Source organism: Eulemur rufifrons, chromosome 1 (genome assembly GCF_041146395.1).
Source record: "Eulemur rufifrons isolate Redbay chromosome 1, OSU_ERuf_1, whole genome shotgun sequence".
NCBI classification, from domain to species: domain Eukaryota; kingdom Metazoa; phylum Chordata; class Mammalia; order Primates; family Lemuridae; genus Eulemur; species Eulemur rufifrons.
This window is the reverse complement of record NC_090983.1, coordinates 94810490-94836022: the sequence shown is the minus strand read 5'-3', so window position 1 is coordinate 94836022 and position 25533 is coordinate 94810490. Positions and strand designations below refer to the sequence as shown.

Sequence of the window (25533 nt, the reverse complement as noted above, 5' to 3'; positions counted from 1 at the left end):
CAGGTAGCAGAATGAACAGCTCTTCTTCCTGGAGCAGAAAATCTAGCACACGTTCAGATTCCAACCCGAACGCGGCTCCCCCACCCTCTTTCTGCATGTACTTGGAAAGCCCTTGGCCAATGTAATCTCTCATTAGCCTAATGACAGAGGCGAAGGAGCCAGAACAGCGGAGTCCCACACACACCACAGGCTGGGAAGCACCGTGTGAATGCATTTTCATTCCTTCCTTTCTTTTCCTATTGAGACTTTACGTGTTCTGAAAAATAATCCAAAAGACCAGGAAGTATGCCCACAAACCTTCTCTAAAACATGTCATCTGAACCAGCCATGGGCAAAATCCCTCAGGCCTATTTAATACTTTTTGGGAAAAAGACAACACGCACGAAACCCCCACGATCTGGGAAGCGACGGCCCCTCTGGGTCCACTCAGCGCTGGGGCTCGGGCTTTAGGTCATCATGTTCAGGAACTTGCTCTCCTCGGCTAGGCTGGTGAGCATGGAGCTCATGTCCCCCACGGCCATGTTGCTGATGCCCGCGGGGATGGAGGGCAGGGTCAGGGGGTTCCTGGGGGTGGTGAGGCGGGAGGAGCTCTGGGAGAGGCTGTGGAGGAGGCTGGGGCTCAGCGCACCCGAGAACAAACTTGAGTGATCGCCGTCATCCATGATGGCATCGAAGTCAATCTGGGGGGCCTCCAGGAGCTGGGAGTCCACGGTGCTGGACACCTGGTTGACCCCTGGCGAGGGCAAGGGCTGGGGCTGGATGCTGTCTGGACAGGCCTGTGGCTGCGGTGGCTGGGACCGTGTGACCTGGCAGCCTCCAAGATTCTCCAGGCCTCCGTCCTGTTCGTACATGTGGATCTGGCCATAGTAGTAGAGCATGCTGTGGTCCTGGGCCCTGCCCGTGTCCTGTGGAAGCAGCTGAGGTGGCAGCGACACCATGGTGCCCATTGCTCCCTTGGGCACAGCCTCTGCTGTTTCCTGGCTGGTTGGCACAGCAGCCATGGCATGGCCAGTGGCCCTGGCATAGGCCAACTGCTGCTGCCCAGCACGCACCCCACGGTGGCGGCCTGCAGGGCTGGGCTCAAGGGGTGGTCGGGGCTGCACTAGGCCAAAGCTTGCTGCAGACACCCCCATCGTGCCTGGCTGGGGCTCCATGAAGCCAGGCTGGTGGGAAGGCAGAAGGCTGGGGCCCTGGCGGTAGCCTTCCTGGCCCATGGGGGCCGCCAGGTGATGGCTCTGATGTGGGTAGCCCTGGACTGGATGAGGTGGTGGCACCCCAGCCAGGGATGAATTTGGGACCCCGAGTTCCCTGTGACGGCTGCCCATCATGGTGGGGTCGGGGGCAACTTCTGTATGCTGAGGGTGCCCCAGGTGGCCTGGCTTGGCTGTCACGTTGCTGCAGGATGGGGGAAACTGGTTCAGGGCCCCACTGATGGTGCTGGGGCTCAGCTGGGGGTGGGCTTGGCCATAGCCTGTCTGGGGGCTCATAGTGGTGGTCATGTTGGGACAGTGGCCACCTGTCACTGGCTGTTGCAGCTGCTGCATGTAGTTTACCCTGGGTGCAAAAGAGGATCCGCCTCGGGGTTGAAGGTGTGGCTGGGTGCTGTCCAGGCTCCCGGGGCTCGCCTGCAGGCCTTGTGGACTGTAGCCTGGGTACTGGCCAAAGGCTGGCTTCTGCTGCACCACGGCCAGGCTGCCCTGAGGACAGGGTGGTGGCTTCACCTGGCTGGCCAGGGCGTCCATGGTGCCGGAGCTCACCTCGTTCCACTGCACAGGCATGTTATTTTTGTTCAGGCTGGAGGGTGACCCGTAGCCCAGCTGGCAGCCTCCCAGCACAGGGGCAGAGGGGCCCACGTTGGAATCTGCAGCCACCATCCTGCGCTGGCTGTGCAGCCCCGAGCCGGGCAGTTTGGGGTTGTCAGAGAAGCCGGTGCCTTCTGCGGGATATACCTGTCCGGCGCTCTCATCCAGAGCGCCACTGGCGTGCGCCTTTATATACTGCACCACGTCATCAGGCAGCACCAGGTCGTCCTCCGGCAGCCCCGGGTCAGCCTCGGGCCCCGCGCCGTCTGTCCCCGCTGCCATGGCCTCCATCACCACGTTCTCGCTGATGCTGGGCGGCCTGGGCGAATAGGCCCCGTGGGCCAGGCCGCTGTCGGCGCTCGGGTGCGTCTGCAGGCGGAGGCCTCGCCTCTCCACGCAGGGCGGCAGCGGGCCGGGGTTCACGTTGTGGGTGCTGTAGAAGCGCTGCACGCGCGGCAATGCCAGGGCGTCGGGCCGCCGCACGGGGTCGCTGGCCCGCCGAGCGCCGCTACCCGGGGCCTCGTGGGGGAAGGCGGGCGCAGCCCCCGCGTGGCCGTGGCTGTGGCCGTAGGCCGGCCCGTCGCTGCCCCGCCGCGGCCCCAGGGGGCGCGGGCAGGCGGCGGGCAGCGCGCGCTCGGGCGCGTCCAGCAGCGCCAGCCGGGTCCGCAGGCTCACGCGCTCCAGGCCGGGCAGCGGCGTGGGCGGGGGCCCGCCCGTGGCGGCCGCGTACTTGGCCCGCAGGCTGTACTGCTGCGCCGGCGTGAGGTTGAGCAGCCCCGAGCCGCCGCTGCACTGGCTGGCCTCGCTGGAGCGCCGCGACGCGTCCGTGGAGATGGGGTCGTAGGAGTCCGCCGAGCTGGCGTTGTGCAGGCGGCCGGCGCCCAGGGGCGAGGCCTCGCTGGAGCGGCGGCTGGAGAAGTAGGGGGAGATGCCGGAGGAGCGGCGGCTCACCGTGTAGGCCGAGCTGACCGTGCTGGTGGAGCTGTCGCGGCGCTCCTGCAGCTGGCTCAGCATGGTCACCTCGCTGGCACATAACTCGGACAGCCGCGGGTTGGGCAGCAGCCCTGCTGGCCCGCCACCCCCGCTGCCGCTGAAGTTCTCCATGATGGAGCCTGCAGGAGAGCAGAGGGGTCAGCTCCCGGGGACAAGGGGCCAGTGCTCTGCTTGCTCTACCACGCTGAGTGCTGAGCCTAGGGTGCTAGAGGGGGGCCTGGCACAAAGTAGATGGGTAGGCACTCAGTAGATGATTTTTGAATGAAAGAAGGGAAGGAAGGAGCAGTAAGTAAACAAATGGAGGCACTTATAGCAGAGGGTGTGGGAGGGGAAGTCAGGAGCTCCGAGTCTCAGTCTTAGCTCCACGGCCTGGCTGGCCCTGAATTCTCCTTACTCTGGTCCTCACTTTCTCCAGCTGTGGCTAAGACGTGCCTCTCCCTAGGGCTGGGTTATCAGGAGGAGGGGACCTGCGGCCCAGGAAGGCCCAGGCCATTGTGCTGTACTCTTCCGGCCCACGGTGGGCGTGGCCAGTTGGGCTCCCCGGAGCTGGAGTTTAATGAGTAGGCCGCTTAGAGGGAGTGCTCTGAGAGCCACACCCATGGAAGGAAGGACAGGCTGCAGGAGTGGGCAGAGAAATGAGCCCAGGCTGATCTCAGAGGGAGGTCAGGACCCCCAGTGGCCCTTCAGTGCTGCCCCAAGCTGGGCTGAGATGGCTGGGCATTTACACTCCTGCAGTGACCAGTCACTGGATGTGGGCCGCCCGGGGGGGGGTGACCTGGGGTAGGGTTGCTGTCTGCAACCCAGGAGATCCCTGTAGGAGGCTAAGAGTTCAAGGCCATCTGCCAACAGTTGGGGCAACAAATCCTCTCTTTGGGGGAGAGCAGTTGGTCCATCGCAGCGTCCACAACGGGCAGCCTGGGGGCTGAGTCCCTGGAGTCCAGCACAATGCCAGGCACAGAGTCAGCACTCAAGACATGCTTGCTGAAGCGCCTTCCATCTCAAAGCCTGGCCAACACCTCCTCAAGCTGAGCACAGTGCTGCCTCCTCCATGAAGTCCTCTCTGCTCTACCCTAGCTGGCCAGGCTTTCTCTCTCCTCTGCACAGCTCGACCATAAGCTCTGGCTTCGGTGCTCCCTGGCTTGTTCTGTGGTAGAGTGTGAATCTGGCGGCATGGCCTCCAACCACACACTCCTTTGGAACCAGGATTATATTGCTATCCTGCCAGGGCCTTTGCCATGGTACCCACAGGAAGTGCCTAGTAAATGACTGGATGAGGAAGAGGATGATGCAAACAGGGTCTGCCTGTTTTTAGGGGGTTACAGGGATGCAGCAAGGTGTAGATGAAAGAGCATGGGCTTTGGAGCCACACAGGCCTAGGCTAACTCTCACCTCTGCCACTGAGTTGGGTAAGGCACTTCCACCTCTTTGAGCCTCAGTTTCTTTATCTGTGCAATGGGCTGGTAAGATCTATCCTATTGTGGGCATCCAGTGAGACAGCACATGGTGCTTGGTGAGTGCGAGCCTAACTGATGCTGCCCCTGATTCTCCCACCCCACCCACGAGCCCGGGCCTTCACTCACCACTTCCCGGGAGGGGAGGCAGCTTGGTGTTCCGGGTGTGTGGAGCCGGCCCAGCCCATGAACAGGAATCCTTGAGTGACTTGAGCTTTTCCTTCTTAAGCTGCTCAAACCGGTGCATGGTGGTCATGTGCTTGTGCAGCTGCAGGCCACCAGCGGAGGGGGCAGCCAGGGCTGAGGCATCGGCCCCTGGGGGCGTGTCATCCAGTGCTGTCAGGTCTCCCAGGCTCCCGGGCCCCGTCCCCGGCATCTCCACGCCACTGTCATTGTTGGGGGCACTGCCCAGGGGAGAGGGCTCGCTGCTGCAGGACGACTGCGCCCCGGGGCTGGACTGACACAGCTGCAGAGGACAAAATGAGAAGGCATAGACTTAGAGAGCGTTTACACTCTTGCCTGGTCTCGCACCCATGCCTGCACACAGCCACAGCCTTGCACATGGCGGGGTGGGGGATAGGAAGCTGCCTCTTGGAGGCGCTTGTAAACCATCGCCTGTTTGTTTGCATAAGATGGTCAAGTCACTTCACCTCTTAACCCCAGTGTCCTCAACTATGAGATGGACCTGAGCTGCCTCTGGTGTAGGGTTAGCAGGTGGACAGAAAGTACCCAGCATGCAGAAGCCACGCAGTCTGCCACGTAAGCAGGTACTGAAGCATTCCCAACAACAGTGCGGTGTGCATGGTGACACAAGGAATGACGACAGCCTGCTGAGTAGGTGCCTTCTACCAGGCGGGGTGGTCTCAATAGGCCAGAGGCAGGTTGTTGGAAAGGGATGACCAGGGAAGGAGGACTGTGGGATGCAGCCCTTGCCCAAATGGCCACCCCAAAGCAGTCCTCCCTCTGGGTTGGGTGGAGTGGGGCAGGGAGCTCATGGCACACGGACACAGTGCAGAATGCTGTAGAACTCGGGCTACTTCCGCTGTGACCTGGGACCCGAGCCCAGATGAAGCTTATCCTGATGTAGCTCCTCCAGACTCACTGCTGGGCCAAGTGTCCCCAAATCTCTGCCTTTTCCTTAGGAAGCCATCATGGACACAAACTCCACACAAGTAGGAACCTTCTAGATGGTGCCCATGGCACCATCCACATTCTTCTGCTTGGCCCTCAGAGCCCTCTGTAGGGCAGTCCCCCACCTCTGCAGCCCGGACTTATGCCTCTCTTCTACTCTGTCCTTGCAGCCTGGCCCCCACTGCTCCTGCACCTGCCAGCTCCACGCCTGCTGCCGGCCCTTGCCTATTCTGATGGTCCTACCGCAGTGCCCTGCCTGCTTCCCGGCCTGTGAGCCTGGACTGCCAGGTTGGTCTCTGCCAGGCAGCGCATAGACCAGCACCCCAGCCGCCCGCAGCCCCACCCAGCACCTCGGCTCACCTCAGTACCGTCTATCCTTAGGGGAGGTACAGTCAGGAAAAAGAGGCAGAGACAAAGAACAGGTGGTTAGAACAAAAGGAGTGCAGTCCAGGGGACAGGGCGTGGGGAAAGGCAGACATGCAGGGCCACCCCGCCCTGCGCAGACCGACCACGTGGGGGCAGGTACCCCCATCACCCAGAGCCCTGCCACACCTGCCTAGCAGGAGCCGGGTCAGAGCAGAAGAGGACCTGGACGAGACAGGTTCCACGTGAGGCCAGAGGTGGTCAAGGGAGGAAAGCCAAGCTGGAGAGAGTAGGGACACCATCGCGCCCTTAGAGGGGGGAGCTGGGTAGAGCCCACAGCTGTCTTTGGGGTTCTGGGCCCTGGGTGCGGCTATGGAACTGCCTTGCGCCAGCTGGGCTGCCCAGCTCTGCTTACCCCGGAGCTCTCAGTCTTGATGGCTTTGACGTGCAGGCAGTCCTCCACGGCCTGGCTGGTGCTGCTGGCCTCGGCGCTCTCCTCTGAACCCCGGCCACCAGGCTCGGTGCCGGTCTCGCTGTCCCCATTCTCCTTGAGCAGTGGCGTGCGGAGGTGCACATCGTTGCGCTGCTTCTTGGTGACGTGAGCATCTGGGCCGTGGACCGTTTTCACGTGCTTCCGGAGAGAACTGGGGTCTGTGTATCTCTTGGTGCAGCCCGGGATCTTGCAGATGTAGGGTTTCTGGGAAGAGAGCCAGGCCTGTGTTATGGATGGGGTTACGGGACAGACTCTGCATGGGCACACTCCTTGTTCTCCTGAAGCCATCCCATGTCCCTTGGCAGAGCCTGGCTGTATTTGCAGCTGGTGCCCTGTGGACAGAGCCGTGCCTGCCCCAGGCCTGCAGGAGCCTGTGCCCAGCCTGGCCTTGTCTGCTCCCTTTTCATGTAGGTAAGTACATGGTCAAGGGAGCTCCTGCCACAAGAAGCTGGGGACACAGATCAGAAAGACTGCAGGGGGGATACACATGCCTCGTGTGGTCACAGTGCTGCTCCCTGGGAATAGGACACTGGGATTCGTTATGTCAGTAGCAAGTGCATGAGCTCATTGTACCCTGTGAGATAGTGCTAGAACCCCTGATTTCTCTGACGAGGAAAGGCAGGCTCAGGGAAGCTAAGAAACTTGCTCAAAGTCATACAGTAATGGGATGAAAACCCAGGGTTTCTGAACCTCAGTCCTGGGCTCACAAACACACACATATACTCGCATGCACACATAGACACACACACACCCAACATCTAAACACACACACACCTATGTGTACTTACACACACACACACAAATATGCTCCCCTCCAAGGCTGGCTCTTGCTGTAGCGACTCTGAGGGGTTCGGATGCCTTTGAAAATTCCTCTAACTTCTTACAAACATTGAAGCAAAGTACCTTTTGGGCCCAGAATGTGTCCAAGCTGTTAGAAACATTCTTTTCTGAGTCTGCTTATGTGACAGTAATTGTGTGGCTGGGCCGAGACTGGGAGGCGGGTGCAGTAGCCACCAGGCACTCTGGCCTGACATCCCTCCCGGGCTCTCTCGGCCCTGCCCGCCTGGGAGACAGCGGCTGCCCTGTGCTCCCTCTGTGGGGGCTGATGGCCATGGCAGGCCCAGGCAGCCCTAATGTCACTGCCGGCTGCCCAAGCTGCTGGGGGCAGGGCCTGCCAACTTGTGCAAGCTGCTCTACTCCCTCTGGGCCATGGGGCAGCTGGGGGGCCATGGGGCAAGCTGCTCTACTCCTGCTGGGCCAGGGGTCGGCTGCTCCACCGCAGGATGCCTGCCTGCGGGTGGCCCGGGGATTTGTGGGGGTGTGAAGCAGTGTCTCAGGTTGTTCTCGCAGCTGCAGAGGAACCAGCACTCCTGGGCTCCAAACCTGCGGCACAACTTACAAGCCACCTGGCACTGGGGAAAGTCACTTTGTCACTTCCCCTCCCTGAGTGTTGTTTCCTCATCTGCAGGACGGGGCGGCAGCGCCCACCTAGCAGCCCTGAGGAGTAAGGAGCAGAGGCATGCATGGCCACACAGCAGGCACCCGGAGATCAGAGAGGTCCCTCCCCGCCCGGACTTCAGCACCCGTGGACCTCCTGGTGGCCTTTGCGGAGGGCACTGTTACATTTATTGCACAGACGAGGAAACCGAGGCACAGAGAGGGTAAGTATGCCATGGACCTCACGGGGCCTCTTCCCTCTCAGAGGAAAAGATGTGGACCGGGGAGACCGGCCCTCCCAGGCCTCTCCGTGGGGAGGGGCAGCCGGGCACCCGGCTGGCGACTGGCCTACAGATGTCTGGAAGCCGAGGGGTGACAGGGGGCCCCGTGTGTGCATGCCCGGTGCACGCCCGGCCGGGGTACCTCGTTGGAGTGGGTGCGGTTCTGGTGCTTGGCGCGGTCCGAGGCGTTGGAGAAGGCCTTGTTGCAGCCCTCGTGCTCGCACACGTACGGCTTCTCCCCGGTGTGGGACCGCAGGTGCGTCTTCAGGTTCTCCAGGCGCGAGTAGGCCTTGGAGCAGCCCTCGAACTGGAAGGAGGCGGTCGGTCAGTCAGGGCCGCCCAGGTCCAACACAGGGGACCGACCCCCAGCTGGCTGCCGCCTCCCCCATGCCCTCTCTCTGCCCCGCCCCACCCGTGCACCCAGACGCAGGTGTTTAACAATGGCAGTCACTTTCCTTTCCAGAAAACTTGGAAAGGGCTGGAAAGTACAAAGAGAAAAACGAAAACCATTGGCTTCCCAGGGACAGCCACTGCTGTCCCCGTCAGTCTCATTCTGGTGACTCTGCGATTCATCCCCACGTGCTTTTAAAACCAAAATTGGGAACATATCAAGTATTTAGTTATGTAGTCAACCTTTTAAAATCACCAGCACATTGTGGGGCATCTTCCTGTATCATTAAATTCTTTGAAAATACTATTTTCCACTGTTTCCCAGCACCACTCTTGGTAAGAATTTTTCTGTGCGTTAAAATGTGCTGAAAATAAAATCCAGAGTCTTTTGACTCCTTGAGTGAGCTGGACACCCCCACCCTTGCTCTGGCCACACGGGTCTCCTTTCAGTTCCTCGACCGCACTGAGTTCTTCCCGGCTTGGGGCCTCTGTGCACACGGCCCCTCTGGCTGGGACCTTCCCCCGGCGCCCCGGCTCCCAGCCTGGCTCCCTCCCTCCCAGTCTTTGAGGTCATCTCTTCTAAGAGTGTTTTCTATATTCTTAATCACAACACTACCCCTTCTCCTTTATACCCCCCGACACAATTTATAATGATCTTCATTTTGTTATCTGGCCTTCCTGCTGGGATTGAACCTCCACAGAGCAGGGACCTTCTGGGTCTTGCTCACTGTGTCTTCCTATTTAGCACCCAGGCAATCAAGAAACATTCTTGGGAGGGAAGGGAGGGAGGGAGGGAAGGAGGGTGGGAAGGGGGGAGGAAAGAAGAAGAGATCGCTGCAGGAGACTCCGCAGCTATTCCAAAGATTCCGCAGTTGCACCCACGTCCGTGTGAAAACTGCCCTCGGAAGAGCACGCACCCAAGTGGGAACTTTCTCATTCTTCACATCCTCCCATCTATTCCTGACCAGTCTGACTGAGCACACTTGGCTCCAAATGCCTGCTATCTGTTTCTACAACTCACAACTCCTATCGTCAGAGGACTATGGCTTGCTGCCACCCAGGATGTTAAGAAAATACCTTGCTGCAGCAGACCCAGAAGAGCCAAAACAATTTTGCAAAAGGAGGTCAAATTTGGAGAACTCATATATCCCAATGTTAAAACTTGCTGCAAATCTGCAGTAATCAAGACTGCATGTGGCACTGGCAAAAAGACAGACATAGACATCAATGGAATGAACTGAGAGTTCAGAAGTAATACCACACACTTAAGGTCACTTGGTTTTTGACAAGGGCGCCAAGACCATTCAGTATGGGAAGAACAATCTTTTAACACAATTGCGTGGTCACATGCAAAGACTGAGCTTTGATCCCTATCTTACGTCATATATAAAAAATAACTCAAAATGGATCAAAGACCTCAATGGCAGAGCTATATGATGAAACCATATATCTCTCCACACATACAGACATATTTATGTAAATAAAAGTATACATTTATAAACTGTAATATTCTTAGAAGAAAATATATAGGTGAATCTTTGTGACCTTGGATTAGGCAATGGTTTCTTAGATACGACACTAAAAGCACAAGCAATTAAAAGATTGGACTTCATCAAAATTAAAATCTTTTGTGCCTTAAAGACAACTATCAAGAAAATGAAAAGAAAACCCATAGAAATCATATATCTGATAAAGTCTAACAACTATATATATATGAAGAACTCTTGGGTCGGGCTGTTCTGCTGCCCCTCAGTGTGCAGGTTGGTTCAAAAAAAAAAAAAAAAAAAAAGAACTCTTACAACTTAACAACAAGAGGACAAGTAAACAAATTTAAAATTGGGCAAAAGATCTGAGTAGACAGTTATCCAAAGAGGATACACAAATGGCCATGAAGCACAAGAAAAGATGTTCAGCATCATTAGTCACTAGCGAAATGCTAATCAAAATCACAATAAAATACCACTTCACACCCACTAGTATGTCCAGAATAAAAAAGACATATAACAACAAGTGCTGGAGAGGATGTGGAGAAATTAGAACCCTCATGCATTGCAGGTGGAAATGCAAAATGGTGTAGCCTTTCTGGAAAACAACCTGGCAGGTCCTCAGTGACCACATGACTTAACAATTCCACCCATTGGTGCATATACTCAGGAGAACTGAAAACATATGTCCACGTAAAAACACGAACATACGTGTTCAAAGCAGCATTATTCATAATAGCCCCAGAGTGAAAACAACACAAATTTGTATCAACCGATGAATGGATGACCAAAATGTGATCTGGCCACACAATGGAATATTATGCAGCCATGAAAAGGGATAATGCATTGTTTCATGCTACAACATAGATGAACCTTGAAAACATGTTAATTGAAAGAAGCCAAACACAAAGGCTACATAGTGAATAGTTTCATTCTTATGAAATGTCCAGACTAGGTAAGTCGATAGAGACAGAAAGCAGATTAGCAGTTGTCCAGGGCTGAAGAAAGGAGAGAATTGGGAGTGACCGCTACTCAGTACTGGGTTTCTTTCTGGGGTGATGAAAATGTTCTAAAGTTAACTAGTGATGATGGTTGTATAACTTTATGAATATGCTAAAAAACCTCCAAATTGTACATTTTTTAAAATAACATGAACTTTGTGGTATGTGAATTGTATCTCAATTTAAAAATCTCACTTGCCAACAAAGATAGCGTATTTCACTGGATCCTGAACACCACTGATTTCAAGACAGCCTAATTCCAGAGACATTAAAATGAAAACGAAACGCGTGTCTCTGTGAAATACAGTAATGCACAAAGGAGAGTTCCCGGGTGTGTCAGCCACGGCCGCTGGGCCTCCTCCCCTTTTGTGGGGCAGCAATTTCTGTGTGTTAAAAAAATAGTCTCACTAATAATGGCCACAAATCCCGTTGACTCTTTAAAGGAGACCATATAAAAGGTCTCATCTTTGAGCTCACTATAAAAAAGAGAAAAACTCAACCAAAGTGATTTTTAACCCATCATTATTCAGTTGTGAATCACCAGTGACACTTACTCTCTTCAGAGTGCTACGAAGCGGCCCGTCTGCCCAGTGTCACACAGCCAGTGGGGGGCTGGCTGTGCCTTGGGGCTCACGGTCCCACAGACACACCCACAGGGACGCCCGCACACCGTCGCCATGGTTACCAAGATGCTCACACCCGGACAGCACAAGGCCAGGGGCCGCCAGGACCCAGACAGGCAGAAGGCCAGGGGCCCAAGCGCGCCTGTGGCCAGCCACGTCCGAACACCACCCCGCAGGCCTGGCCGCCCGGTCCCGGCGACGCTGCCGGCAGGGGGGCCACTCACCGTGCACTTGTGGGGCTTCTCGCCCGTGTGCCGCCGCATGTGCACCACCAGCATGTACTGCGCCTTGAAGGGCTTCTGCTCGCGGGTGCAGGCCTGCCAGCGGCACACGAACTCCTTCTTCTCCCCGTGGATGTGCTCGTTGTTGATGTGCTGCCGGGAGGAACATGCCCGAGGAGGGGTGAGCCCGGCTGCCCGCCCCGCAGACCACCGCCTGCCGCCAGCACGCCCCCATCACATCGGGACGCTCACCCCACTGCACTGGCCTGGGAGCCTGACCACACGCCTGCCCCGCCCCGCCATGTGCAGACCACCCCCCGTGCTGAGCACTCTCCTTGTGGCCCCTCCCACCTACCACGTGAGGACCCAGTAAGACCACCTCTGGTGTCAGGCCACACCTCCTCATGCATTATCATCAGCTGCCATTAAACCAAGCTCTATTGTGTGCCACTTATCTCGCTTGGATTTTCCAATTAGTCATCAAAGCGACCGTCTATGATACTCAAAGGCATCGAGACATACACATGGTGGGTGCACAGCAAGCCTCTCCTAAGCTCGCCCTTATTTCAGAGATTTTTAAATAACGTATTTTATTATAGTGGAAAAATAATGCATCCTCATCTCTATTTCTGTCATTGATCTGAGATGATGGCTTTGTCTCCCTTTCGCACAGGCCCAGGGGGTCCAGTGGCCTGCCCAGGGCCCTGGCAGCAGGCGTGGGTGGAGCAAGACTGACCTAATAGTGGGCACTGGGCCCTGTGTGAGGCTGACCCCGGGACGAAATGGCCCAGGTGAGCAAGGTGGGATAGCCAAGGACACACAACTGACCCTGCAGCATCACAGAGGGGGCCCTCTCAGGACAGCTGGGGGTGCAGGGCAAGAAGCCCTCCCTGGGAGAGGGTCCCTGGACCCCTCCTGGCCAGCACTGCCCTGGGCCAGGAATGTGGGGTGAACATCCCTTTGGGCCCTGGCCTGGGCTCATCGATCGCTGTGTGCCCTCCTGGAGGGGCTCCTACCTCTGAGCTTGGGATGTGTGGCCACGTGTGAGGCCCTTTATGTCCTTAATCTTTGAGCTGCTCATTGAACGGAGGAGTGGGAATGGGTGGAATGAGTCACTCACACAGCGGAGTGAAGAGTATACTGGACTTCCTGCTGCCTCCGCTGCAGGGCTTCTCTCCAAAGGGCCCCATCAAGGTCCCATTCTTCTGTCCCATCCTTCCCTTCCATCTCCCTTTGTTCAAGGCCGTGCCCTGCCTGTATCTCGGGTCCGGCTGGGCTTGCTTCCCCTGGGAGATGGCGAGGACGGGGACACTGCAGCCTCGGAGGCCTCCTGTTTCTCCTTTGTTCCCAGCTCCTCTCCCGGCCTTCACGTCCTCCACCCCCGCCCCCCAAAACCTCTAGACCTGCCCCACCCAACGCAGTGGCCACTTGCCACACGGGGCTCTCGCACACTTGAAATGTGCTGTGTGGACCTTTGTCGCCTCCAAGGCTGTGTGGAGAGCTGAGCATCGGCCCTGGCAGCACCTTGCCCCACGGCAAACCGCCCTCCCGCCCTGTGCCACCGGCCCAACTGCCACGCACACAAAAGCCACCCTTGGAGCAAGAAATATCTACAGCGCTTTGAACTTCCAGAGAAATCTTATCATATTAGCCTCAGTTTCCATTTCTAAAGCCTTTCAAATGATAAAAATGCTTCCTGACAATGCCTTTCATTTTTTTCTTATTGGTTTACTTAGCAACAAATTGTTAATAATCAACTAGGGCTGCAGCTCGCCTGTGCAAGCTCCGTCCATCTTCCCAGGGAGCAGAGGAGAGTCAGAGCCGGGCAGAGGGGTCCGGCTCCCCTTGCACAAAGGAGCCTGCTCTCTCCAGGGTCAAGTCGAGGCAACCACTTATGGACACAAGACAGACGTGGCCACAGGTAGAGGCCTGCAGCTGAAGTCCTCCTTCCACGTGGGGAACCCTCTGCCTGCTCTTTGGCGCTGAGCCACTTGTCACAGATCACATCTTTCACATCTTGCCCTCCACACTCTGGCTTGGGCCCTCCCCCGGCCCGGGACGCTGTCCCTCTCCTCTTTCATCTAACTGATCTGTCCCGTGACCCACAGCTCCAACTGTCCCTTCTCCATCTAGGGCTTGTTTACCCAAAAGACGTGGTACAGGTTGAAAAATTATGTTTGAGTTCCAGAAGGGATAAGATAAGACCCTGGTTCACAAGTTCTATGTCACCTGCACTGTGTGCTGGGAAATCCTGGTCTCCTGGGCGAGAATTTGGGGGGAAAAACTCAAACACAAAAGAAACCTGTAGTATTTGGGAGCAAGTCGCATGAATGGAAGAAGCAGAAGGAGTTGGTGTGTCTTAAATGTAAGTTCAGAGCTGGGGACAAGCAAGGTCCTTTGGGCTGGGCTCTGAATGCGAACAGGTGTGCGGGTGCACACGCGTGTGTCTGCTCCTCCGGCAAACTAGCCATGAATTTAGTGGGTCATCTTTGCAGACACTCATTCACCAAGGAGTGTGGCACTGGGGTGGGGTGGGGGGCTTATTCTTGAATCTAAGTTCTTTTCTGGGTGGAGAAGAGAGAACCACCTGGGACTGGGTGCGGAACAGGGAGGAGGAGGTTCCAGGTGCAGAATGCCTGCTACCTGCTGAGTGTTTGTGAAAATGATCGAATGTGGTAACTTACTCACTGGTGACCCCTTGTGGGGTAGACATCACCCCCCTTTACAGGGGAAAAACTGAGGCTCGCAAAGCTTAAGTCATTACTCAGAACCACTCAGCCAGGTACGGCACAGCCAGGTTTGGAGCCAGGTGTCCCCTACCCCAACCCCCTGCTCATTCCCTCGCACACGCTACCCCTTGACTGCCACCATGATGGATGCTGCTGGGTAAGGGAGTTTGCAGTGGGGACCAAGACGAATACCCTGGAGGGTACTCCTACCCTCTCATGGCCTTCTCTAATCACCTGAGCTGTCAGTACCCAGGCATTTTTAAGTAGCCCCCTCCCCGATCTGGGTGTAGACACCCACCTGCACCCATATACACTGGGTGTCTGTGATTGGTCTCCAGGAGGAAACTATCAACTCCTTCCTCTATGAGAGAAGCTTCTTTCAGGCTTCAGAGTCAGGGTTGTTATTATCTTATAGATGCTGACTGGTTTAACTAATCTTATTTCTCTCTTTGCATTGGCTGCTAAGAAGCTCAGAACAAAAAGCTATGTATGTAGAGTATATCTCAGAGCACTTAGTTTTTAATACTTACTCTGCTCCTGGTTTTACATTATTGTTCCTTTTTCCCTGGTTTGCTCACTTATTTTTCTTTTAACCTCTTGTTCTACATGTGTATTGGAAAGCCTCCTTTTAGAAATGGCGCATGCTTAAGTAATCATGCCTCCATGTGCAGGGGGTGTGGCCCACGCCGTCTCCTGTGGCCTCTTCCTCCAGCCCCTCCTCTCTAGTAGAGGGCCTGGAAGGCTCAAGGTCCTGCGTGGCCTGGGCTCTGCCCGCAGTGGGCAGCTGGGCTCGGAGGCTTACGTGCACCAGCTGCTCCTGGGTGTCGTACTCCTTGGTGCAGTCTTCCCAGTGGCAGTTGGTCTCGTAGACGACCACTTCAGCCTCTTGCTTACAGTCATCCCTGTCCAGGTCTTCCTTGAGGTCAGCCAGCTGCTCCTGGGGGAGAAGTGCACACCCTCATGAGCCGCGTCCTGACACCCGGCCCTGTGGGGAGGTGGCTAGTAGCCCCGTGCCGTCTGTGCCAAGGACCTTGGGCTGGTATGAGTGTGGATGCATGTGCGGCACATGTACATACCAACACATGCATGCATACATGCAACACACACACACCCATCAGCGTTTTTATCTCCTTTCCTCAGCTCAGCTCCCACCCATAGCTCTTCTCGTCAGACAGCTGTCCTGGGGCCCCTCCCTCCTCTCCCATGCTGGCTTGTCACCACCAAGGTATCCCTTCACATCCTGGGTGCACCTACGTGCAACAGAACAGGAGAAGGTGGGTGGGGGGCAGCGATTTTGCTTATTTGGTTTGGTTTCCCTTGGGGAGCCAGTTTTCCCCGCAGCAGCCCCAAGCATGGGTATCTCGGTCTTGCATTGCAGCAGGAGTCTGGGGCTCTGAGAGGCCGACTCGCCCTCCTGCGACACACAGTGAGTTCGTGGCTGCCTAGATCTGGACCCGAGTCTCCCGACCAGGTTAGGGCCCACGTGGCCATTTCAAGGAGGTGAAGGAAAAGCCCCTGCGACATTCCTTCACACGGTCACAGGTGCCTGAAATTCCTTTCAAAGGGGACAAAGTCTTTTACTCTCAAACTAGCAAAACACTGAGAATTAACCCCACAGAGCTGTCCCCCCACCTAGCTGCTGCTTACCCGAGCTGGCCAGGGGCAGCCTCTGAGCAAATGACATGAGGACAGGTCAGAGGTATCTCCCTGGAGTTGGGGGGAGGGAGGGGTGCAGATGCCTCAGGCTGGGAGGGAGGGTCCCTAGCAGGGACTCCCCAGTGTTCCACGGGTCTGCTAGGCAGGCCGGAGCAAAGCCGAGCAAAGAGATAAATGTTGCAAAGCCTTGCTTTACATTTCAAACCATTTCCAAAACCAGCAGGAAGTTGCTGTCTTTGAAAACAGCCCCTGGGGAAGCACAGTCCTCAGGCAGAGGGGGATGAACAGCCACTCCCCACAGTCTAGAGCCCTGACGCCCACTGGCTCCAGAGACTCAGCGCAGCAGAGGCCACAGCTGCCCGCGTCCCAGTCGCAGTCCTCAGCTGAGTCCGTTCCCAGGAGCAGCGGAAATCAGCCGCGGACCCTCGCTGCCAGCCGCAGACACAGCCCTGACCAGCTCTGCACCGAGCTTGCAAGGAGCTCTTCCAAGAGGGGCTCCTGGCTCCTTCTCAGAGGACCTTCCAACTAGTCCACTTGCTCTGAGAAGGAGGACAATGACACGTCCTATAGGAACTCCAGGGGCTGCGCTGGGGCCACACTCACTGCGAAGGTGCCGGAGCTCCTGGCTTCCAGCTCTTCAGCAACGGGGCTGGGGGCTGCTGGCGTGAGACCACGAGGGGCGTGGGCTGAGCTGGGCGTCAGCAGAGAGGGGTTCATTATGTCATGTTTTCTGCCGACGGAGATCGAGCCCGCCCGCCTTGCAAATGAGTCGGGGAGTCCTTGGTCGGTGAATAGGACATGGAGCGACAGGGAGGCAACCTCCTCATGATAAACGGCTTTCCTTCGCAGACACGCGTGTGGAGCCGGGCTGGGCAGCGGGAGGCCTGTGTGGCCCGCCCGGGTTGGAGGGCGGGCACAGGGCCCCACTGGCGGTGGCCACGGGCCCCCCTCACGCTCAGTGCCTGCCTCCCGCCCTGGCCGTGCCGTTCCGCGTGTTTATCTCCCTGGGTGTGTGCCGCTACCATCAATTTCAACGGCCCCCGATGATGGTCGGCCTGGTGGCAACCATGCATCATGCCGAGACTGGCTTTGGTGTCGGTGAGGGGAGAGGAATTTGTCACCAACCCCTCTGTTTGCTTGACAATAACAGGAACCAATATTTCACGAAAATTAAGTGCTCAGAGCACGCCTGATGGCTTGCGATTTGATAAAGGATGGCCCGGCGAATGCAGGAGAGCTGAGCTAGGAGACCTCAAGCATCCTTGGTGTCCAAGTGGGTATTCTGTAGCGACACATGGAGACTGGGCCACCGTGAGAGGCCTTGGGGGGACCGGGGGGGGTTACCCTGGAGGTCAGGAGGCACGCCATGCCCGTCACACGACGTGCCATCTTGGAGCGCTAGAGGAAGCGTTGGGTTTCTGAAGGGACCTGCCTGGGCTGTGGGCTGCTCTGCTTCTTGCTCCTGCCGCCGGGAACCGTCCCGCCTTCCCGACCCCTAACCTGCCCTTGCCTCCTCAAACACGCATTGAGTCATTAGAAATACTGTTTCACAGCAAGCCGGCCAGGCACCGCTCCCGAAGTGTCATCTCTGCAAGGCCCACAGCACGGTGGGGGTGACAGGCATGTCCACAGCATGGGCCCTGGAGCTGAGTCCCGTTACCCGGACGGGTGAGGGAAGGCTGAGGTGCAGCGAAGGGGCCGGGTGGGGGGAGTTCCAGGAGAGAGAGCAGCCAGAGGGCCCCGAGCCGGTCTGGGAATGGGCCACTCGGCCGGCCGAGGGCGGTGCTGCTCTGAGGGGGGTGGTAGATAGATGCACCGGAGACCAGGGGGAGGCTGGGCAGAGCGTCCTGACTTGTTCGTTCGCCCATTCGGCACACGTGTGATGAGCACGTGGCATGTGCAGGTGCCGGGGACAAAGCGGTGAGACAGCCCGGCTCAGTGTGCCCACCCCGCCCTCCCTGGGTCAGCAGTGGCCCATGCAGGCAGCCAGCCACCATCACCAGGGGCGTGGCCCCAAAGCAACCAACCCGGGGGACACCCCGCCTGGTCCCAGCCTGAGGGGGTGAGGACGGCAGGTTACCTGGGTCAGGGCCAGCGGGGAGGCTGGCCGCAGGCCCTCCGCCTCGGTCTTGACCTTGCTGCGCTTGTGAATGGCGATGGGGTTGACGGTGCTGGTCACGGCCGACTCGCTGCTCTGCTTGTTCTGAGGGAAGGTGCAGAGGACAGCCTGTCACACATGTGGGGCAGGGACACCCCAACTTCTTTTTGGATTTTACCTCTGCGACTCCCTACACGGGATGTCTGGACCAACTCTGTGTTGAAGTATCAGAAGCTGAGTCCCCCACCTTGGTCCTCCAGCCAGGGCATGCCCAGGACAGCGCCCAGACCTCAGCCTGCCACCTCCCCCAGACTGCAGGGAAATGGGAAAGAGACCCTGTCTTTGGAACATGCCAGGCACCCTGGCTCCTGTCCTGATGAAACTCCTCTTCCCAGCCCTCCAGCGCGGGACACAGGGCCTGGCTCCTCAGCAGGAGGTGCGAGAGCTGCAGGATCAGGTGGTGTTTCCCGAGCCCACAGTGACTATCCAGAGAAGGCACTGGGTGGCTGCCGGGAGCCCCGGGGTGGACAGGAAGGACACTCTGAAACAGGGGACACTTCTAAACCATGTGGCGTCTCGTCTTTCTCCCCAGGACATGGCCACACCAGGGCTCTGCCTCTTGCCAGCGGTGGCCTGGGGCAGTCACTTTACCTTTAGCATCGTCAATATGCGTGTACCCAGGACCCGGGGCACGTGGGGGCTCTGTGCACACATGAGCTCCTTTACACACGGGCCACAGGCCCCCACTTTACAGCTGAGTTAGCTCGAGCAGAGAGAGGTGAAGAGATCTGCTGCTTTCAGGCAAGTCAGGACCCAAACCGTGGTCTGACTGGTTCCAAAGCCTATGCCTTTCCATGTCCTCAGCTGCAGAATAGGACTTCCCTCAGTTGCCAAACATTAATGGCAGCTGGTATGTGCCAGGCACCGTGCTAGGGTGCACAGGCACCCCAGGCCCACTGGCAAGGCCAAGTAAGGTGGTCTGTGAAAGCCCACGGCAAGTGCACGCTCTGAAGGTGAACTACACAACATTGTTATTCATTCACCATCCACTTCACATGCTATGCATGCGGCACCTACTCAGTGCCAGGACCTGTGAATTTGAGGGTTTCTCTGTTTCCTCATTGTGTTTGACAGAGAACAGCAGAACTGAGAGGCCAGGAGCTTGCCCTGGACCAAGGCAGGACTCCTGAGCCGGCCCAAGGCCCTTTCCGCCAGGTGGCTGCTGCCCAGAAGACATCCCAGTAGCCAGACACGGGCCCAGAGTCTCCGCAAGTCGCCAGCATGAGCCGGCAGTGAACAGCCCCCGTGGGTCTGGACAAGTACCCAGTGGCCACCGCCGAGCCCCCTGCACCCACCTACCTGGTTGGCATCACTCAGACAATTGCTGCTGCTGCTGAGCTGGGTGGGTGTGGCACTGATGGAGGCGAGGGCCACGGGCTGCTGGGCCAGGAAGGTGGGCGAGGGCTGGATCAGGGGTGGGGTGTGTCCAAAGGCCGAGCCCAGGCCCCTCTGCTGGCTCAGGATCTGCTGGTAGGCCACGGGATTGATGGGGTGGGGGAAGGTGAAGGCTGGGCTGCAAGGAGAGCAGACAAGGAGGTGGGGGGGGGCGGGGCACTGTCAGGCAGACGCTTTCTGGGCAGAGCCCTGCCCAGGGGACCAGGAATGAGCATGTTGCTAACCCTCCGTCTCCATGGCTTTCCCTCACTCTAGAACCAGCAGTGGCTCCCTACTGCTTGCCGCACAGGCCTCATCTTCTACACTTAGCTCCCAGGTCCTGCCCCAGGACGCAGACTTCACACTGGCAGGTTGGCCCCAGTAGGGGCCAGGCTCCCCTCAGCCCCACAGCCTGGCACCTCCACTGCTGACTCCTAGATGCCTCTGTGTTACTGCTCCATGACCACACGAACCCCATTCGCCCTCTGAGGCCTGTTCTAATGCCCCTCACCCAGGAAGCATGCCGAGCCCCCAGCTCACATTATTTCCTCTCCTCTCCCTGCACGCCAAGGCTCGACTGCCACTTGTGTTGGAGCCGCTCTTTCCGCAGCGGGATACCAAGGAAATACTGGTGACCCCCGAGGCTAAGCCATAAAGACAACGTGGCTCTTGCACCACTTGCTCTGGGGTGGGGACTGGCTGCCTGTGGTGAGGCCACTCAAGCAGCCCTGCGGAGAGGCTCGGGCATGAGGCATGAACACTCTGCTGACAGCCCAGCAAGCCCCGGATGGCGGCAGCTCTGGCTGACGGCTTGACCTTGGTCTCCGAGAGAGCCGGGCCTAAGCCACTCTCGCATTCCTGACCCTCAAAAACGGGGTGTGATAATAAATGCTGGTTGTTTTACATGCTAAATGTTGGAGCGATTTGCTCTGCAGCGAAAGGTAACCAAGGTAGTTGTTATTACTTCTTTTTCTGGGTCCTTGAGCTGAACTCTCCTGACATTCCTAACAATGCCTGGCCTCTCCCGGAAAAGTCAGGGAAGGACGTGAGCGTCAGTCAAGTTGGCTGGGGTCTGAGTGCTCAGATAGCCCAGGGCTGCAGAGAGGGCAGAAAGGTGACTTGTGTCAACAAGCCATGGCTGTGCCATGCCTCGGCCACAGAGGGAGACCTACTGCCAGCCCGGAGGCTGGCATAGAGCTCGGGCCCCATCGATGTCATGCCTCGTGTGACCTTCCTTGTTGGGCAGTGCCGGGATGCTCTATCACATCTTGGAAAATACCAGGAAAGCCACCTTCAACCTCAAACACCTTCAGTTTCACAAATGGATCATTTATGACGGGCCCAGTCCCTCAAGATGTACCCCGATGTTTTCACATTATTGGTTCTGAACTCATGAGAAAGTTGCAAGTATGCAGATTCACAAAAACAAGTACTATCTTTCTCCTCTGGTTGAAATCGCCAACTGAAAAGCCAGCCCCTCCCCGGCCCAGCTTCCAGCCCTCGGCCCTCTGCCTGCAGGTGGGGCTCACCTGAGGGCACCTGCAGACAGGTGCCCGTACGAGCCGCTGGCGGCCGAGCTGCTGCGTGAGTTGTTGATGTAGGCCACCAGCGAGTTGGGCGAGGTCCGGATCATCCGCTGCAGGTCGAGGCTGGCGTCGGAGAGCGGGGAGATGGACAGCGCCCGCTTGCGGCTCAGGCGGGGCGTCACTCTCGGGCTGGAGAAACGCGACACTGCGGGACGGTCAGCACAAGGCACGTCAGCATCACCAGTGTTGGGGCTGGGGGACAGGTCGGCGGGGGACAGGAAGAGCCTTCGAGGACTGTCTAATGGGAATCGCAGCTCTGCCAATTTTCTAGCTGTGGGCTCTTGGCAAGGTACGTAGCCTCTCTTGGCCTCAGTTTATTTACCTGTAAAATGGGACTGACCCACACAGGGTGTGATGAGGATGTGAGAAGGACATGGGAGGTGTCTGGGTGAGTGAGTATGAGCCCTGAGCACGGTGTCTTCCCCAGCCCGTGCAGAGATCAGGGCTGGAGTCCAGCAGAGGGTAAGGCACGACAGTGATGTGCAGAATCAGAAGTGAGCGGCTCGGTGGCCTCTCACAGAGCCAACCTACTGGGAAGCCAGCCCAGGCCAGGAAACAGGGCACACCCCGTGCCCACAAGCCCCAAGGGCAGCCGCCATCCTGCCTTCTAGCACAGCTCAGTGTGGCCTATTTTGTGCTTTATGTAAATGGAATTATAAATACTTGTTCATGTCTGGCCTCTTTCATCCACATTATCTGTTTGTGAGATTGCTCTGTGCCGTTGTGTGTGGCAGAGCTCACTTGTTCCACGGAGGCGGGGGGGGGGGGCAGTGAATGGAGGCAAGCGCTCCAGGTCATGGATCACTTGCAACCAGGATCACCACTAACATGCCCCAGTAGGGCCTTGGCCAGGCAGAGGCCTGGATGGCCGCCCCAGACTTTTCAGGGGGCTCTTCCGAGCCTGCCGTGACGGGGCGGGCAGGACCCAAGGACACAGCAGTGAGGGGCAGCCTGACCACGCAGATGCTCTCACACACCAAGGCCCTCAGTTCTGGAGTTGCCTGAGGCTCTGGGAGCCTGTTGCTGTGAACGTGCACAGCACACACACACACCTGTGCACACACGTGTGCGTGCACACCAGCCTTCGCACAGCTGCTGGCGCGGGAGGGAACAGGGCCTGCCTGCCCAGGACCCCAGGCCACAGGCTCCAGACTGCTCCCTCACAGCGCCCCCGTCAGGATTCTGGGTCTCTCCTCTGCACAAATGGTGGCCTAGAAATGGTCTGACGACATCCCTGGCTCTCCACATGCCAAGGCCCCCGCCCTGACCAGACCCCACCTGAGCCCACTTCCTCATTTGAAAGAGGTGCCGACCTCCAGGGCTGCCGTGACGTGCACATGAGGTGACGTGCAAGAACTGCCTGCCTAACAGCAGGGCACAGTGAATGCCCGGGCAGGTCCCTGCCTTTCGGGACACCTGCGTGGAGCAGCCTCTTCCTGTGCCCCACTGGCCTCTGCCCACCTCTCCTCCCTTCTGTGGCCTCCAGGTTCCCCATGGGCTGGAGGTGTCACCTGTAATAACCCTGGTCAAACACACCCATGTCTGTGCTCGGCTGTTCCCAGGCTTGTGATGTGTGCCTCCTCCCTTCCGCCTGCTCAAACCTACGCAGACCCCGGCCTAGGGGTCGCCTCCTCCAGGCAGGCTGCCCTGGCCACAGGGTCTGGCTTGGGGCAAATTGCTTTGCCTGTCGAAGACTCAATCTTCATCAAGAATCTGAGCATAAAGCAGACCCCAACAGCCCCTACAGCTCTGGGGCTGCTGGGACCCTCTGTGATGATGGAGGTGGAGGTGGCCCACGGTTGTGACGCTCCTGTGACCTACACTTTGCATACTTACTTTCTTTTCAACAAGAAGGGTGAAGTGATTTTAGGAAAGCTCCCAGTCGGAAGGAGAAGTTGAGCTAATCAGAAGATTCTTTCTCTCAACATCCTTGTCAGCTGACGTTTCTGTTTTTTGTTGCCTGTTTATTCTACTGGGCTCAGAGGACCGTGGCTCTCAGGGCTCCCAGCAAGCAGAGCTACGGTGAGCGCACACAAGGTGCCGGGCATGCAGGGAACTCACTCAGACAACTCCTCCCTCTGTTGCAGCAGGAAGGACCCCAGGCCACGTGCCTGGGGACACGAGGAGGCACAGGGGGCCCTGTGGAGCAGGCCCTCTCCCCAGCCAGCCCTGGGGCGATGTTGCAAAGTGACCACCCATTCTGAACAAGGATCCCAGACCACAAGCAGACACATTCTGGCCAGTGTGTGTCCCTTTGGTGTGGTATCTGGATAAGTGCCTGCTTGTGAATGCTTGTGTGATAAATAACCCAGCGACCGCCATCGTTTAGTGACACTTGGACCCACCGACTCATTAACAGCATTCTCCAAGCAAACTCGCTGTGCAGATAAGGAAACCAGGTTTGGGAGGTTAGCACTTGCTCAAGGTAACAGAGCTACAGATGCAGGATTTGAACCCAGGTATGGACTCCTGCCATGCGGACTTTCTGAGGACTCAGTGTCCTCACTGTTCATCTTCAGAGGGGCCCAGGACAAGGAGGTCAAAACCTCCCACAAATGTGACCTTCCACTTTCAGTGGCTCTGAAGAATGAACTTGGTAACACCCCACTGCCCGAACGGCCGCTCCTCCTGTCTGGAAGGCGGCCCCAGCTCAGCACGCTGCGCGCCACGCTCCCGATCGGTGCCTGGGCCGGCTCCTCCCACAGGGCCTGGCTCGGCAAGGCCCCACCGCCCACAGCAGCAGAGTGGGAGACAGGGAGTCAGCGCACGGCCTTCTCCCTCCTCCCTCCGCCCCCACACCCCGTTCACAGCTGAGCCAACTGATGTTGGTTCCCGAACCCCTCTTCAAATCCCTTTCTTTCAAATTCCACCCCCGGCTTAGCCTGCCACTTGCTTGGGTCAAGCTGGGGCCCTTAGCTCATTGCTGTCCTTGCTCAGCCGGAGAGAGCTTTTCAACTTGGAAATTGGGTCATGTCCCTGCCCTCCCCACAAAACATTGCAAAGCTCCCTGTTGCTATTATGAAAAAGGCCTACACAGTGGCCCTGCGGGGTGCCCTGGCCCACCTCTCCAGCTTCATCCTGCCCACGTCCCCCTGTCTGCTCCACCTACACCAGCCTCCTCCCAGCACCTCCTTCTGTCACCTGTACAGGGCCTTTGCACATGTGGCCTCCTCTGCCTGCAGCACTCTGCCCTCCTCCCTGCTCAGACCTCGGCTGAGTCGTCCCTCTCCCACGAAGCCTTCCCCAACCTCCCTCAGCTGGGCAGATCCTCCCAGGCCCAGGCCTCTCTCTCCAAACACGGTGGCACTAGTGAGTTCGCATCCACTTGTGTAGTTACCTGCTTGCTTCTGTCTCTCTTACCTTCATGAATTAGGGACTCACATCTTTTTCCCGCCCAATCATTATATCCCCAACACTCAGATACGGCTGGCTCAGCAGTGAGCCCAGTGGCAGGTGTCGAGGGCTGACCAATAGCATAGACAGGACGTCTTGAAGGACAGCAGATCACAGCCACCCACAGTTGAAACACCGGATGCTACACTGCGTACGCTGGGTTCTGGTCTGAGCACTCCAAAGTGCCAAGTAATTTATGCTTCACAGCAGCCCCAGACAGAAATGGCTGTTAGCATCCTCACCTTACAGAGTGAAAGTGCACATGGGCTGAGTGATTTACCCAAGGCCACATCTCCGGGGCAAGTTGAGACCAGGAGAAAGGCAGACACAGGGACGCCAAGATCACCTGCCACAGGACCTGTGTCCAGGGTGGGGAGGAGACGTGTCTTGCAGGGGAGGAGGCCCCAAGTGGACAGACAGACAGACACACACACACACACACACACACACGATGCGGAGGCATGTAGACAGCCTGTGCTGCCGGCATGCCATGCCTATCCCTTCGTGGCCTCCTTGGAGCACGTTACTTAGCCTCCCTGAGCCTCTGTCTCCCACCTCCCTAATGGGGACAGGGTGGCTTGTCGTGCAGGGTTGCTGTGAAGACACACAGAGTCCCAAGGATAGTACCAAAACCCGGCAGACATCCCAAGTGAAACTGCTAACTAATCCAGCTCCTTCGGGGGCCAGGAGGGCTGCCCCATGGCAGGGTGAGCCTGTGGTTGATGGAGTGAAGGACAGCACGGCTAGAAACGGTGACTGGGCCACGTGGCAGTGCAGCCGCCACTGAGCATCCATCCGCTCATCGGCTGTCACTCGCGCCCTCTTGGCCTCTCGGCTCTCACTTCCTGAGCTCACGCCGCCACGCCCCACTTCAGAGGAACCCACGGCAAGATGCAAACGTGAGTCCTCTGCGAGCGAGACCCCGGCCACCTGCAAGCCAAGTGGCGAACGGGGAGAGGCGAGGGGG

The 25533-nt window shown here is 57.6% G+C and overlaps 1 protein-coding gene across 1 annotated transcript in view; it reads right to left on the bottom strand.

Annotated features, from left to right (window-relative positions):
• Positions 1-446: 446 nt before the first annotated feature.
• The window catches only part of GLI2 (GLI family zinc finger 2), a 171280-nt gene continuing 146193 nt past the window's right edge, over positions 447-25533 (bottom strand). The window contains exons 5-13 of the mRNA XM_069473695.1: positions 21117-21318; positions 19513-19726; positions 18136-18258; positions 15202-15336; positions 11674-11823; positions 8094-8258; positions 6156-6437; positions 4376-4712; positions 447-2914 (exon numbers count right to left, since the gene is read on the bottom strand). Of these exons, the coding sequence (XP_069329796.1) occupies positions 447-2914; positions 4376-4712; positions 6156-6437; positions 8094-8258; positions 11674-11823; positions 15202-15336; positions 18136-18258; positions 19513-19726; positions 21117-21318 (4076 nt within the window). The remainder of the gene's footprint in view (positions 2915-4375; positions 4713-6155; positions 6438-8093; positions 8259-11673; positions 11824-15201; positions 15337-18135; positions 18259-19512; positions 19727-21116; positions 21319-25533) is intronic.